Source organism: Bombus fervidus, chromosome 15 (assembly GCF_041682495.2).
Source record: "Bombus fervidus isolate BK054 chromosome 15, iyBomFerv1, whole genome shotgun sequence".
NCBI lineage: Eukaryota > Metazoa > Arthropoda > Insecta > Hymenoptera > Apidae > Bombus > Bombus fervidus.
In genome coordinates, this window is record NC_091531.1 from 6,521,960 (window position 1) to 6,536,332 (window position 14,373).

Here is a 14,373-nt window from a genome sequence, read left to right on the forward strand (position 1 = left end):
TTCTTGATAATTTTCCCAAGGGAAAGCGATAGTTTTCGTCCAGAAGAAATTTTCTCCGCGTCTGCCGCGTAACTCAACAATGGAGTTTATAACACGGTGTCAGTGCATTAAATTTTCAGATTTTATTTAAAATTTCATTTAGAAGACGGCAAACTTGCTAAACGTATTCATTTACTCAAAAATTTGTCGATTGTCAGACAATAAGATTGTGAGACACTTGTTTCTCACCCACGAGAAAATGCTCGTTTTCGTATAACGATACTCGATAAGCAGTTACGTGGGTATCATAATGGTAAGTAATTTACTACGTTAAAGTCATTTATAAAAGAAATTTCTTTATTGATCATCATCGATAATGCATTTTTACATAACAATATTCCTGCAAAAATTTCTATATACATCAATAACAATTCATCAATAACTCTATCAGTGAGGATAGTTTAATGGTATTTGATGTATTTTGAAAATATTTATAGTATATTTCATATTTCAGATGAGGTGACACCTGGTCCTGCCATGCGGAACAGGTTAGTCACTGTTATTTTCGGCTCTCTTGTTCTGTGGGGCTTCATCACATATTTTTTGATTTCTGATGAACCAGTGAATAGAGAACGAGATACGGTAAGCCAATGAATTGACATTTAGATCTTGCGATTAAATGATAATTTTATCTTTAGGCTAGAGTATCAAATCAGATTAGCAAATTGGAAAGGAGAATAAAGCAAGAAATAGCATTGAATCAAGAACTCCTTGAAGATATCAAAGAAGATAAGCAACGTAAAAGTATGTTGTTGGTTCAGATAACGTTAAATTTCACTTGAAAATATGATGTCTTAATTTGTCTTTCTTTTATTTGAAATAGAAAAAGTAGATATTGTAAATACAAATGCAGATGAAAAACAAAAGGATATAAATCATGTCAATGAAGACAGGCTTCTCTTTGAAAAGGAGGAAAAGGATATTAATAATAATGATAAAAATGCACAGCAATTGCAAGTAGAGCCTATGTATTCAGTAAGTATTGTAATACATTTGTCACAGTTGAGCTTCAATAATATAATTCCATGTGCTTCTCTCTTTAACAGAGTGAAGCCTCTTATAATGTTCCTATGAATGGAAAGCTACCAAATGGATCTCCGATATTAGCAATTTTGGTGTTTTCTTGTAATCGCATTACTGTACAGAGGTGTCTTGATCAGTTGATCAAATACAGGCCCAGCATAGAACAATTTCCAATTATTGTCTCGGAAGATTGTCAACATCGACAAACTGCTGATGTTATCGCCAGATATGGAAATCAAATAGTGCACATACAAGTAGTCTATCATATTAATCTTTCTTTCTAGTGTATTAGATGACCTTAATAACATAAATATAAAATATTTTTCAGCAACCCGATCAATCAGATATCGAAGTACCTCCGAAAGAGAAGAAATTCAAAGGGTATTTCAAAATCGCACGCCATTATGGATGGGCTCTTAATTATGTATTCTTTCAACTTAGATATGATACTGTGATAATAGTTGAAGGTAATTTATTTTGTATTTATAATTATATCTTGATTGTATTAAGTTACTTTGTTAAAATTCAATTACTTTATTTAGATGATTTGGACATAGCCCCAGATTTTTTTGAATATTTTTTGGGCACATATCCTCTATTAGTATCTGATAATTCTCTGTGGTGTGTGTCTGCATGGAATGATAATGGTAAAGCTGGTTTGGTCGACGACAATGCAGCAGATGTATTATATAGAACAGACTTTTTCCCTGGATTAGGCTGGATGTTAACGCGTCAATTATGGACTGAACTTTCACCGAAATGGCCGAAGTCGTAAGTAGAAATTTTATTTAAAGAACTTTTATTTCAAATTGGTAGACTGATTGATTTATTTTAATAGATATTGGGATGATTGGATAAGACAACCTGAGCAACGTCGAAATAGAGCCTGTATTCGACCAGAAATATCTAGAACTAGAACGTTCGGCAAGACGGGAGTGAGCAAGTATGTATTTAAATTAATAGGAACATATTCTGTCAATTTAAATTTAATCTGTATGTTATTTGCAGTGGAATGTTCTATGAAAGGCATTTAAAGTTTATCAAGCTGAACACTGAATTTGTGCATTTCACAAAAATGAACTTAACTTACTTACTAAAAGTAAGAAAAAGTAAATTTTAATAGTGTTTAATAATAGCTTAATTCTAAGATTATGTAAGGTATATAAAATTAAAAAGAAAATTTATCTTTATTTTAAATAAATCTTTCAGGACAATTATGATATAAATTTCGTCAATGAAGTGTACCAATCAACGGTAGTGAGTTTTTCTGAATTGAAAAATGGAAAAGTTGTGGCACCTGGCGCCGTACGAATTCCTTATTATTCTAGACAAGCGTACAAAAACACTGCCAAGCAGTTTGGATTAATGGATGATTTCAGGGTACTACACAATTCTTAAACTATGAAATAGATTGTAGTATTGTTCGTAATATAGCATCATAATTAGACTGCGAATATTTATGAAGATTCATATTTTTATAAATATAGTTAAAAAGCTGGAATCTAAGTGGAAAATTATTTTTGATACTAAATATATAAAATACTCAAAGTACATTATATTCTTTAAAGAGAAATGCTTTGAGCATTTTATGTATTATTATATTATATTTTCTATAAGGAGAGAATATTGTACTTTCGGCATTTTTTATATTTTTGCCTACTTCGTGCATTCTGTACATTGTTGCAGCTTTATATTCCTCATAAATGCATAAATAGTTTAGTGATAATAAAATAACTCATGTATTAATGTTTACAATAGATTTGATATTCATAATTTTATATAGAGTGGTGTACCAAGGACTGGCTATCGTGGAGTGGTCACGTTCTATTACAAGGGACGACGAGTACATTTAGCGCCCAGTGCAAACTGGAATGGTTATGACACAACATGGAGCTAACAAAAGATTCGATATTACATCCCCCTTTTTAGACTTAAACGACTAATTGCTTCCATAAGATCGTTCGTTGAAATCGAATGAATATTTTAACTACGTTGAAAACACACATGACACACGAACGTTTATTAGTTATAAGTGTTGCCAGTCGAATTTGTGTCAACGAATTCATCAAGGATTAACGGCTGCTTGTAATTTTTCTTGTAGAAAATTCCTCAGCGAAATTTGGGTAAATATTGTTACGTAATAAGAGATTTGCATAGTGCCTCAAAACTCATACCCACCGTTTGTACACAAAGTGCAATGTAGATCATGGTATACGGGAAGTTTACTTCGAGTATAAACGTAAAAGTGAAAATAGCGTTCCAGAATATCATGTCTATGGAGTATTGTATACCGAATTGTAAAACGACTGATAAAAAAGATTTGGATTATTCGTGTAATTTGGCTTTACTTGTATTAATTCGCTTCCATTTTTTTCTTTCATTTGTCTAGTCTAAGTATAAATGGGATAATTCGTTTGAATAGATTTAATAATTCCTATTTTCTTCCAGTAATATTTTAAGGTTTCTGAACGTTTATGTAATTCAGTGGGATTTCCTATTCCACCTATTTGGAAATGATTATTATATATATCCGTGTTGCACGAATAACCTAAAGTCTTCTCATTGTGTACATAATGTTTATATTATATCAGGTGTATATAATTTGAAAAGAAACCAATGTTTCAGCTGAATTCATTTTTGCTGCTTACTTCAGGGACGCGTAAAGAATTTTGTATGTTACTATCAAGTAATAATTGAAAAGTCAAGAAGGTATGACTTCATTGAATTATTTCCGGTATTATTTAAAAAGATTTCAGTGAAGCATATACAAATGTAAAATAAATAAATTCTGTATTTTAATTTCTTTATCGTATAATGACAAGCAAATGCTCTATTAATAATAAAAAGATCATATGCAAGCACTGATATTGATGTTTACTTTTATCTTTTTATTTTATTAAATGTTTGGTAGTTCATAATTTACTTCATTTTCGACGCATGCATATTGCATGCAAGCATTTATTCACAATTTTATACAGAACAAATACAAGCCAATTATATGACAATATTCATTTTCTCAAACTTGTAGTGTATTTAGACTACAAAACTTGCAATTCTACTAAATAACATTACATATTGAAACCACCACGTCCACTGTATTTTGAAGGACGATATGGTGGAGGAATTGACTCAGGCAATGCATCTGGAAATTCATATTTTTCTGGTGGTGGTTTTGGTCTTGGTGAATCATGTACTTTTGCTTCGCAAAAATATCCAAAAGGTGGTCGTTCTAATTTTAAGTTTTTTAACATACAATCATCAAATACCTGTCTGGTCTTACTGCAACTAATAATTATTGAATTATGTTACAACCTGGTAAAAACAAATTTATCTTTTCATATTGTAAATCATTTCTTTTTATCTTTCTCTTTTTTGAAATATTATAGTAATCAAAATTGTAAATATTCATCGTAAAATTTTTTGGTCAACAGAGGATAACAAATTTTTATATTTACATATTGTACAAAAATTTGTATCTATATTTTACATACTATTCATCATTGGTTGCTGTTGCAGATGTGTTTATAACACAATCCACGTGTGTTTGAAATTCGCTTGCACAATGTTTCTTAATGTCCTGGAATCCTTCTATCGCACACTTGGTTACTTCTTTGCCTTCTTTCAGACATTTACGAGGATCTTTCAATTCATATCTACATAGCATAAATTCCTAAAATCAGGATGTTACTTTGATTAAAAATTTATTGATTCTCAACTCATATATTTATAATTAGACTGCAGATTTTTATGGGAAATTTAAAGTTGCAAAAATTTACACAACACATATAATATGCAAACATATGTAAAATATTCAAAATAAAATATTTATTACGATATTTAGTACATGAAACTTTTTATTTAGGTTCCACTTCTTTAGTTATGTTCATAAAATTATAAAAATGCATAAAAATTCACAGTTTATCCATAGTAAATGATTTATCATATATTGGAAATTGAAAGTAACAATTGTCATTAATTTGTATAAACTTCATTAAGATTATATAACTTTGAAGGTACTTCGAATCGCACAACTTTGTGCGATTAATATCAAACAATATTGTATTTTATTAAATGAAAGGGAAAAAAGAAATACGTACATTATTAGTCCCTTCGCATCTTTTTCCAAGAAAGACAGCAGCAGCAGCAATATAAGGCCAACTGATATTTAATTCTTGTGTATTTAACTCTTCGTCCGAAGGGAGTTTGAAATTCTTCGAATTAGTCATACTGTATTCTACTGGATCACAATATAATAACGATATAAATGCCGTGTTTCATGAATTAATTGATGACAATTTTAAAAACAACAATTACAAATTCATTTCAACACATTGATTCATTGATTCATTGATGTAAAAATACATTAGATATTACTATGTAGATATTACTTAACTACTGCGATTTAGAAGGCGAATCTGGGTGCCCTCTTCTCAATATTTAATTTTTGTTGATGTAAGTAATGGCGGTGTATTCAAAAACCTAAAAGTTAAAAATATATTATTAATCCTAGATAACCTTTAAAGTATTTGAAGAACAGTGAAAAAAGATCCTTTAAAAACGTTGAGTAATATTTCAAACATATAAATTTTTCTTTGAGTTATCAGCGACCATACAGTGTCAGAAATGCGTTATTTTAAGGTTAGAAAAAATGATCTCTACCTAACAATAATTCTTTTGCTACTAACATTTGGTAACAGGATACTACGCATGTGCAGTGATACGAATGCAGGAACATACTAACTTCAGGTTCCCTTGGAACCTCCGATTAAACTATACTTCTTTCAATTAAATACAAAAATTAAAAAGCATTACTTAAATTTTATTGAATGTATAGATATCAATTAAATTAAACGCTCTATCATTATTGACTGCAGATTTTTATGCATTTATAAGAAATTTGAAGATACATTTACAGAAAAAGAAAAAATACATAAAATATTGAAAATATAATATTCGTTCTGATATACAAGTTGTTTGATAGATCTTACCAAAGTTTTACCTTTTTATTTGTTATTTGTTACAAAGATACGGATTGGCTTAAAAATTCGCAGTCTAATTATATATTATACATTTTATACTCGATAGAATACATTTTATTACATGGAAAAACAGGTAAATAATATTATAAAAAGATATTTATGAATATGATTGTTCGTTCTTCTATTTTAAAGATATGTTTTCATCAAAAAGATGATAATGATAATGCTGTAATTGATCTTTAACAAAGTTGTTAAATTACGTACCAGAGAAAGTTGAACACCACTGCAGTAGTCATTCTATCATGGTAGTAGTGTTCTTTTGTGTTCCGTTAAAAGTGAAGTATTTCTGCATTTTATAGATTATAAAGACATTCTAAATAATAAATTCTGTAAATATCGTGCTAAATAATAATATATAACCATGAGTGATAAAAGGCAACAGAATTTATCGGTACGTACTCGTATGACAAAATATATATTTATGATAATTTTGAGATAGCCATTTTTCGGAGTATTTAAGTTTAGTATTAAAAAAAACAAATTTAAATCTATTAAGTTTAAGATTTTGAATAAACATGCTCCATTTACTATCTTTTTAAACTAATTTTTACAAAATTCCATTATTGTCAAATAAAGATTCTATTTTACAGAAAGAAGAAATAGCAAAACAGTTTATGTTGCCAGAGAGAAAAAGCAAAATTGCTACTTTATTGAAACAGGATGGACAAGCATATTGTATCTGCAGAAGTTCTGATAGCTCGCGTTTTATGATGTAAAGTGTAAACATAAATTATTCATTGTTTATTACCTAATGCAAACCAATGCTGAATGAAATTTATCTTAATTTCAGAGGATGCGATGCATGTGAAGAATGGTATCATGGTGACTGCATAAATATAACAGAGAAAGATGCCAAGCATATAAAACAGTTCTTTTGTATTGTAGGAATTACTTATTTTTAATGAGCCATTTGTATTAGGTTGTACTAATTGAATATATTTTTAGCGCTGCAGAGAAGAGGATCCGACTCTCATAACACGTTACAAACCTCGAAGAACAGATCAAGAAGATCGTAAATACAAGAAACATAAAGAGAAAGAAAGAGCACATCGATATGAGTATGATGCACCTTGGGATCCTACAGCAGTAAAGAAATCGTCAAAACGTTGTGGAGAATGTACAGGTTGCGTGAGAACAGAAAATTGTGGAAAATGCGATGCGTGCAGGTAATCATAACATGAATATAAACAAAAAAAACTCTTAACCACTTCTATCCTCACTAATAATCATTTAAATTTTAGACATTTAAAAAAATTTGGGCCATCAGTTAGATTGAAGCTTAGATGTATACAGAGAACTTGCAGAGTGTTAGGTGATCCATTGAAACCATCAAAGAGCTTCAACAAAAGCTCAAAATTTATTAAGAAACGGAAAAGAGACTCCAGTAATGAAAGGAATGAACATTTGGAAGTACCACGACACTGTTATGGACCCGCTTGTACGAAACAATCTCGACCAGGTAGTAAATATTGCTCGGACGAGTGTGGCTTGAAATTAGCAACTAACAGAATTTACCAAGTGCTACCTCAACGGATTCAAGAATGGTCACTGACGCCATGTATAGCAGAGCAGAATAATAGAAGACAATTAGAAACAGTTAGGAAACAACAGCAAGACGTTCGAAGAATACTTCAGGAGCTGGATAAGAGGCACGCAGAGTTGGATAGAATTATCGAACGCGCCAAGCACGCAACGATTGATCCTCAGACAGAAGTGGATGACAACGACGACACAGAAATGAGCATGTATTGCATTACTTGCGGCCATGAAATTCATTCGAGGACTGCTATCAAGCATATGGAAAAGTGTTTCAATAAGGTATTATCATAACTCAAGGAATACATAGTGCGTACTACAGAGCTAAAAAGAAATCTCGCTTATAATCAAGCATTGCTATATTATTTTATTTGTATGTACATTACCATGTATAAGTATATTGACAGTTGGTGGAATCAAAAGATTGATAGCTTTATTATATTTTCAACATTGTGATAGAAGAATGTTTTTCTAATTCTTTATTTTACTTCTTAATTTAATTCTTTACTTCTTACTATAATGGATCAAATATTCTGTTAAATTGAAACTGAAGCAAGGAATATAACTGCATCAATCAAGTTCCATATTTATCTCTAATATATAGCTGACACACCCTAAAATCTATATAATTTTTAGAATGTGGTTTGAAATACATATTTCAATCATTCTAAGATCTCTACAACTTTGTTTTAGCTCCATACAATCTACCCTTTGATCTTTTTATTAAATTTTATGTATTTATTTTTCAGTATGAATCTCAAGCATCCTTTGGTTCAATCTTCAAAACTCGTATTGAAGGACAAGTAATGTTCTGTGACTTTTACAATCCTGTGAATCGAACTTATTGCAAAAGGTTAAGGGTTCTTTGCCCCGAACACTGCAAAGATCCAAAGATCAGTGAAACCGAAGTGTGTGGTTGTCCGTTGGTTACAAACGTGTTTGACACGACTGGTGAATTTTGTCGAGCGCCAAAGAAGAGCTGCGTGAAGCATTACGTCTGGGAAAAGTTGAGGCGAGCAGAAATTGACATGGAGAGGGTGAGACAATGGTTGAAAATAGACGAACTCGTCGAACAGGAGAGGCAAATTAGAGCGAATATGGCTACTCGGGCTGGTGTCTTGGCTCTAATGCTTCATTCTACATATAATCATGAATTAATGGAACAAATGACGCAAGAACAAAACAGAGAACAGCTAGAAGCTATGGAAGAGGAACTGCAGCGAAGGTACGGCTTGCTCCAAAAGGAGCACACCGCAGAATAATGATTGTTCTTGCTATAAATGGTGTCTTGTAGCTGATGGTATGTTGAATTTTATAACATATCTCCATGATGTGTTCAATATCGTATTTATAATAATATACTGTACAGAGTAATATTATTAATAGCGAAAAATAGGATCGTATAACGTTTAACAAATAAGATTCGTGATTAGGAATGATCTAGAATAAATGATAAATTTGTAAAATAGTTATTGTTAAGAATTATGAAAAAATCTTCTTAGGTGAATTGAAGAAATATGATTACTCGATTATTGAGATTTAATTGAGAATGAAATTATTCATAACAAAAAGAAAAAGATTATTAAAGCAAAAATATTAGAAATATAAAAGATCGAAATACTCGGTTCAAAGAAACTTTTGCAATAATAATATTATAGTTGACTCGCTTAATAATAAAATTACACTAATTAAAAATTAATAAAAATTACAAATTACAATAATAAATTTACAAGTTAGAGAATCAAAGGGCGTATAGTTACAAAAAAAGAAGCTGCAAAAAGAAATAGAAAAATTGCCTCTGGCTCGACTTTGTATAATTGTGTATTTCTCTTTATTTATAACGTTCAATTAAACTTTTGTAAATTCAAATTTATAATATAATTTTTCATTATCTATTTTAGTGTTCACAATATATCATTTCACATTATATGATTGCACATGTGAAACAAATCAATAACTCGTTATATGAAACATAATTCCAACGTTTCTAAAATTTACCACACTTTAACTTCAATAAATATATTACTTGCTTAATTTTAACCAGTTAAGTTCCGACTCGTCGCTAGAAAGGATACTCTCTCAAAATACTTCTGAATTACAACAAGTTTCCAATCATAACACAGGATATTACATATTCTGGCACAATACAACTCTTCAGATTTTATTACTGCCTGTATATACATATAGATATATATGTATATATATTTTGAACATCAGTAACGGCATACATATTCTGAACACACACATATATATATATTTATACATATGTATATATGTATATATATTTATACATGTCACATCTTTCCTTCGTATCTTTTTATGCTGCTTGGTATGTTTTTGAGGCAAACTGTGAGAATTAAAACACACGCTCTCTCGTTTTCTCTGGGCATCTGTATCGGCAATAACCCATTGACAATGGAATAAACTTCGAATATCCTCCAAAAACGCTTTGGATGAAACTCGCTATAAATAACTAGCTTAATATATTTAATGTTTTGCCAAGTGTTGCGCTCAATATAGTTGCAAAAAACAATCTGCATAACTCCTAGGATTCGTACTTGGGAACGAAGGCTTATTTACCAAAAAATTTAGTTCTTTTTATAATTTCATTCACCATTTTCTTCTTCATTTTTTTATTTTCTTATGTCATTTATCAGTAAATTAGTATTGTAACAGTGTCCAATGTCTCCTCACTATATGTATACGCATTTAGTATTCTTTTAAATAATCTATGAGTTAACTTTTTTTCTCTCGTTTCCTTTCTTATCCTTTTTTTTTTTTTGTTCTTTTTCTTTTTCTTTACACGTAAAGACATGCACGCACTTTTTTTTCATGAACTTACTCGCAAACTGAATGTGCATTTTCTGACACATTGTCATTATCCGCCACCGGCTTTCGTGATCGACGAAACGGCGATCGATAGCCTGGAAATCCAGTAAATTGAGAAAACGATGGAAATATAATCAATGTATACGTACGTATTTTTGTTCTTTGCTGTTTTACTTTATAATCTTTCAGCTCTGAGCGCGCGCACGACATAGCTAGGATTTTCTTTTTACGTATAATTTATAAACGACGAGACACAACTAAGCTGCCGAAAGAAATCGTCTCTTCCGCTAGCTCAATGGTATTATTATTATTATTATTACTTTTTTTGTATACTTTTTAATACTCTTTTTTTTCTCTTTTGTCTTTCTAATTACTCTTGACGATCGTCGAGACTTGGTCCCAACCGCAATGGTGAGTTTTCTCGTGTCGCTCTGGATCCATTAATAACTAGATTGCGGATGTTTATGCAAATTCATATCTTTCTAAATGTGACTAAAGAAATGGAACTTAAAATAGAGACTTGTTCCGTTTTCTAAATATCATTACTAGACTGCGGATTTCTATACATAAAATGTTTTGAACATATGCAACTGGAGAAATGGAACCTAAGTGAAAATTTATTTTATCTACTAAATTCAATAAATACTCTACTTTGGATATTTTATAGATTTTTACATATTATATGTATTCTATGCATTTCTACACCTTTAAATTTGCTATAAATGCATAAAAATTCGCAATCTAATCATAACTTGATGTTTTCACTTTGGATATATTACATGTTCTTGCATGTTATATACATTGTGTGCTTTTTTCCAACCTTAAATTTCTCATAAATGCATAAAAATCCGCAGTCTGCTAATAACGATCGATCATGGACTCGAAATTCCAGCCGTTTCTCGGTCCTCACGACGGAAGCCGCATTCTTTTCAAACATTTTTCTGACGAAATTATGCGAATCTGTAATTTTTTTCGAAAATGTTTAAATACATATATTTAAATATATATGTTTAACCCTCAACTGGTATCGTTGCAGTAGAGTACATTCTTATTTGTCAAGTATTTTAATTTGTTTAAACATTTATGTTTGAGGCGATAAAAATAATTAATGATACTTTTTGTCGCATAAATTTGTATTTTAATATTGAGTACCGTAAACTTGTAGTTACCTATATTACCCAAGGATAACAGTTAAGAGCTAAATTAAATTAAAAATAAAAAATTAAGCGACCAAATTTACCGCGTGTATGGCTTATGTAACAAATTCGTTTGTCGTTTGGTATTAAATTTCGAATCTCTTTCATTAAATAATTTAAAGTATGTAAAAATATACATATTAGAATTTTTTAACGAAGCAAAACAAATTTTAAGTTAGATAATCTATTTCCAGAGGACAATGGAACAAAATTTACTTAATAGATCTATACATATATATGTATAATTAACCTAACTTATCTTCAGAAGATAATAGAGCAAAATTTAGTTAAAATCTAATAGTTAAAAATGAATCTTACGTAATTAAAAATGGAAAAGTAACGATTTTTAGCGAAAGACTTATTACACAACATAATAAATTAAAAATTAATAATTATCAACATTTATGACATATAGAATTTCGATTTCTGCATTTGAGATATCGATAACTTCGATTTTGTTCTTCGTTCGAATCTGTACCAAATTTGGAAAACGATCATAACCTATAAAAGAATCGATTTTGTTTTCTGTATTTCTTTAGTTAATTACTTGTTTATTTTTCAAAAGGATAATCATGGAAAGCGATTCGAAGGATAGTCGACGTTTCAAAAAGAGTACAGCTAGGTCCGATCGATCGACAATCGATTTGTTCGCGATCGATAATCGGACGCGAAAACGGCGGGAGATGGATGCAGAGAACAATGATTGTTTGCCTAATGGCTGCAAAGATAATGACGAAGGCGCGACAGTGTCGGCGAAATTGAACAGTTTACAGAGGTTATCCTTTCTTTTTTGTATATATCTCGTAAATAATCTTGTACTTTAATTACTGAAATGAGACGACAAGATTTTCTTTTCTAAACAACGGGGCGGGAATAAACGTCGCTAGATGTGTAAAATATAATTATTCGATAAATCCGCATAGTTTTTTTTTTTTTTAAATACAAGTTTCGACGCGTCTAAAGTAGCTCTTTTTTTCAACTTTTTTCTCTTTTTTCCCCCCAAGAAAGTTCGTCACGGTTCTATGGGATCCCTCTTTCCCTCTTAACACGAAGAAGAAAATTCGCCGCTGCTTCGAGCGCGATAACGATCGATCCAGCAGTAAGATATTGCAGCACTCGTACGGATCACTGGTATCGATCTTTCAAATCGTCTCGCATCGTTCACTCTCTCTCTTTTTGTTTATTGCTTATAGTACAAGGACGCGATTAACGCTATTCAACTTTTTTTATTTTTCCTTTTTTTTACGTCATTAGACGTGAAATCGATCTCTCCGACAGCATGAGTCGAGTTTTACCAACCTCTTTTTAATTCTTCCTACAAAAAATTCATGTACAGTAAAAGCTGGATAAGTGTGCGGCACGATATACTCCATATTTCGTCATTATTCCTCCCTCTTTCTCTTTCTTTTTTACTGTCTTTTTTGAAGTTTGGTCTCGACCAATAGATCAGCATTTTTCAATAAATGTACCGCGAGAATTTTGAAAACATGCAATATCTAATTATTTAGTCAGGGGCACTGACCTCTTCTCCCTTAGATTGTCAAATAAAAATATGCTGACAGCCAAAACAATAGTCGCCCAGTGTGAATGTCCTGTCTCGAACCAAATATATCTTTTGGTGTTCTGCAGAATTTTACTAATTAATTTATGCCTTAGTATTAGTTTGTTAAGGATTAGATAAAAGAGATTGAAAATTATTGCAATGGAAAATACATCCCTCTATTAGATAAGTGCAAGTTTCTGTTTCTTTTTTTCGAGCACTTATCCAACTTTAACTGTATCATATCTAAAAAGTCCTAATAATTAAATTACGTTAGGTACGTTTTTTAGGTTAAAAGGAAAGGAAATAGATAATCAGTAGAGGAAAGAAAATCTCGATGCACGGTGTCTGGAGATGCATAACGCGATTATTATCGAACAATGGCGGAGCGTAAAATCAAGAGAAATTACAGTGTACGTTAAATGCCATTACGAAAGTGTCAACATCCGGCGTCTCGATACCGCAGGCAGTGGCACGTTTCGATTCTATACGATAGACCGGAGATACCAGATTCGAAAACAGAATTTTTGTGGCTATGCAACCATCGATCGACAGAAATTCTCCCAACTATTTGAAAATACTCAGCACATTTCCTTCTTTCCTCTCTTCTTCTTTCAGTACATCGTGAAATGATATTACAAATGGTACGATATTAGCAATATTACCACGTGAATTCATAATTCGAAATCTTCGTTTGCGCATGGGCCACAAATCTCTTTCTCCAACAAGATTAATTCTTTCGCAAACCAATATCAATCAATATCTATTGTGAAGTCGATATTGAGAGTCAATTATCATTATCATCATCATCGTCGTCGTCGTTATTATCACTAATATCATTATTATTATTATTGATTCAACAAGGACAGAAGACAACGGTTAACAATAAATTCTGTGTAAGAATATTTAAATGCTGCAAAAGGATTAACCTTGCAATCTGGAAATACCGACGGAAACAATTTGATCGGTGATGGGGACGACGATCTCCGGTTTAGTCAAATCTACGAGAACGTTTGCGTTACGGGCCACCGGAAGTCGTCCCCCCCTCTCGCTGTTCCTCTAACTCTCCGATACAGTGATAAATAAACCGCGGATTTTTATGCAATTATAAGAAATTTAAAGATACAAAAATGCATAGAATGTATAGAATGTATAGTATAAAGAAGTATAT

The 14,373-nt window shown here is 31.1% G+C and overlaps 4 protein-coding genes across 5 annotated transcripts in view; 2 read left to right on the forward strand and 2 right to left on the reverse strand.

Moving 5' to 3' along the window:
- The first annotated feature begins 33 nt into the window (after positions 1–33).
- Mgat1 (alpha-1,3-mannosyl-glycoprotein 2-beta-N-acetylglucosaminyltransferase) lies at positions 34–3,929 on the forward strand. Its single transcript, XM_072017936.1, has 11 exons — positions 34–292; positions 494–621; positions 678–783; positions 863–1,014; positions 1,086–1,316; positions 1,391–1,529; positions 1,605–1,833; positions 1,901–2,005; positions 2,071–2,161; positions 2,272–2,442; positions 2,846–3,929. The coding sequence occupies exons 2-11, from the start codon at positions 517–519 to the stop codon at positions 2,957–2,959; spliced, it is 1,443 nt and encodes a 480-aa protein (XP_071874037.1). The 5' UTR covers positions 34–292; positions 494–516; the 3' UTR covers positions 2,960–3,929.
- A 77-nt stretch (positions 3,930–4,006) lies between these two features.
- Nd-19 (NADH dehydrogenase [ubiquinone] 1 alpha subcomplex subunit 8) lies at positions 4,007–5,294 on the reverse strand. Its single transcript, XM_072017973.1, has 3 exons — positions 5,160–5,294; positions 4,554–4,732; positions 4,007–4,347 (listed from the first exon to the last, which is right to left on the reverse strand). Exons 1-3 carry the CDS (start codon positions 5,286–5,288, stop codon positions 4,131–4,133), a joined length of 525 nt encoding a protein of 174 aa, XP_071874074.1. The 5' UTR covers positions 5,289–5,294; the 3' UTR covers positions 4,007–4,130.
- Pmca (plasma membrane calcium-transporting ATPase 3) overlaps positions 5,195–14,373 on the reverse strand; it is a 94,020-nt gene continuing 84,841 nt past the window's right edge. For both annotated transcript variants that reach the window (XM_072017860.1, XM_072017868.1), the window contains one exon: positions 5,195–5,541. Coding sequence is in view for 1 of the 2 variants with exons in the window: in XM_072017868.1 (XP_071873969.1) it covers positions 5,500–5,541 (42 nt within the window). In the remaining variant the exon portion in view is untranslated. The remainder of the gene's footprint in view (positions 5,542–14,373) is intronic.
- On the forward strand, positions 6,312–9,506 carry LOC139994885 (CXXC-type zinc finger protein 1). The gene is made up of 6 exons (XM_072017933.1): positions 6,312–6,492; positions 6,692–6,813; positions 6,892–6,982; positions 7,047–7,267; positions 7,343–7,919; positions 8,387–9,506. Exons 1-6 carry the CDS (start codon positions 6,463–6,465, stop codon positions 8,897–8,899), a joined length of 1,554 nt encoding a protein of 517 aa, XP_071874034.1. The 5' UTR covers positions 6,312–6,462; the 3' UTR covers positions 8,900–9,506.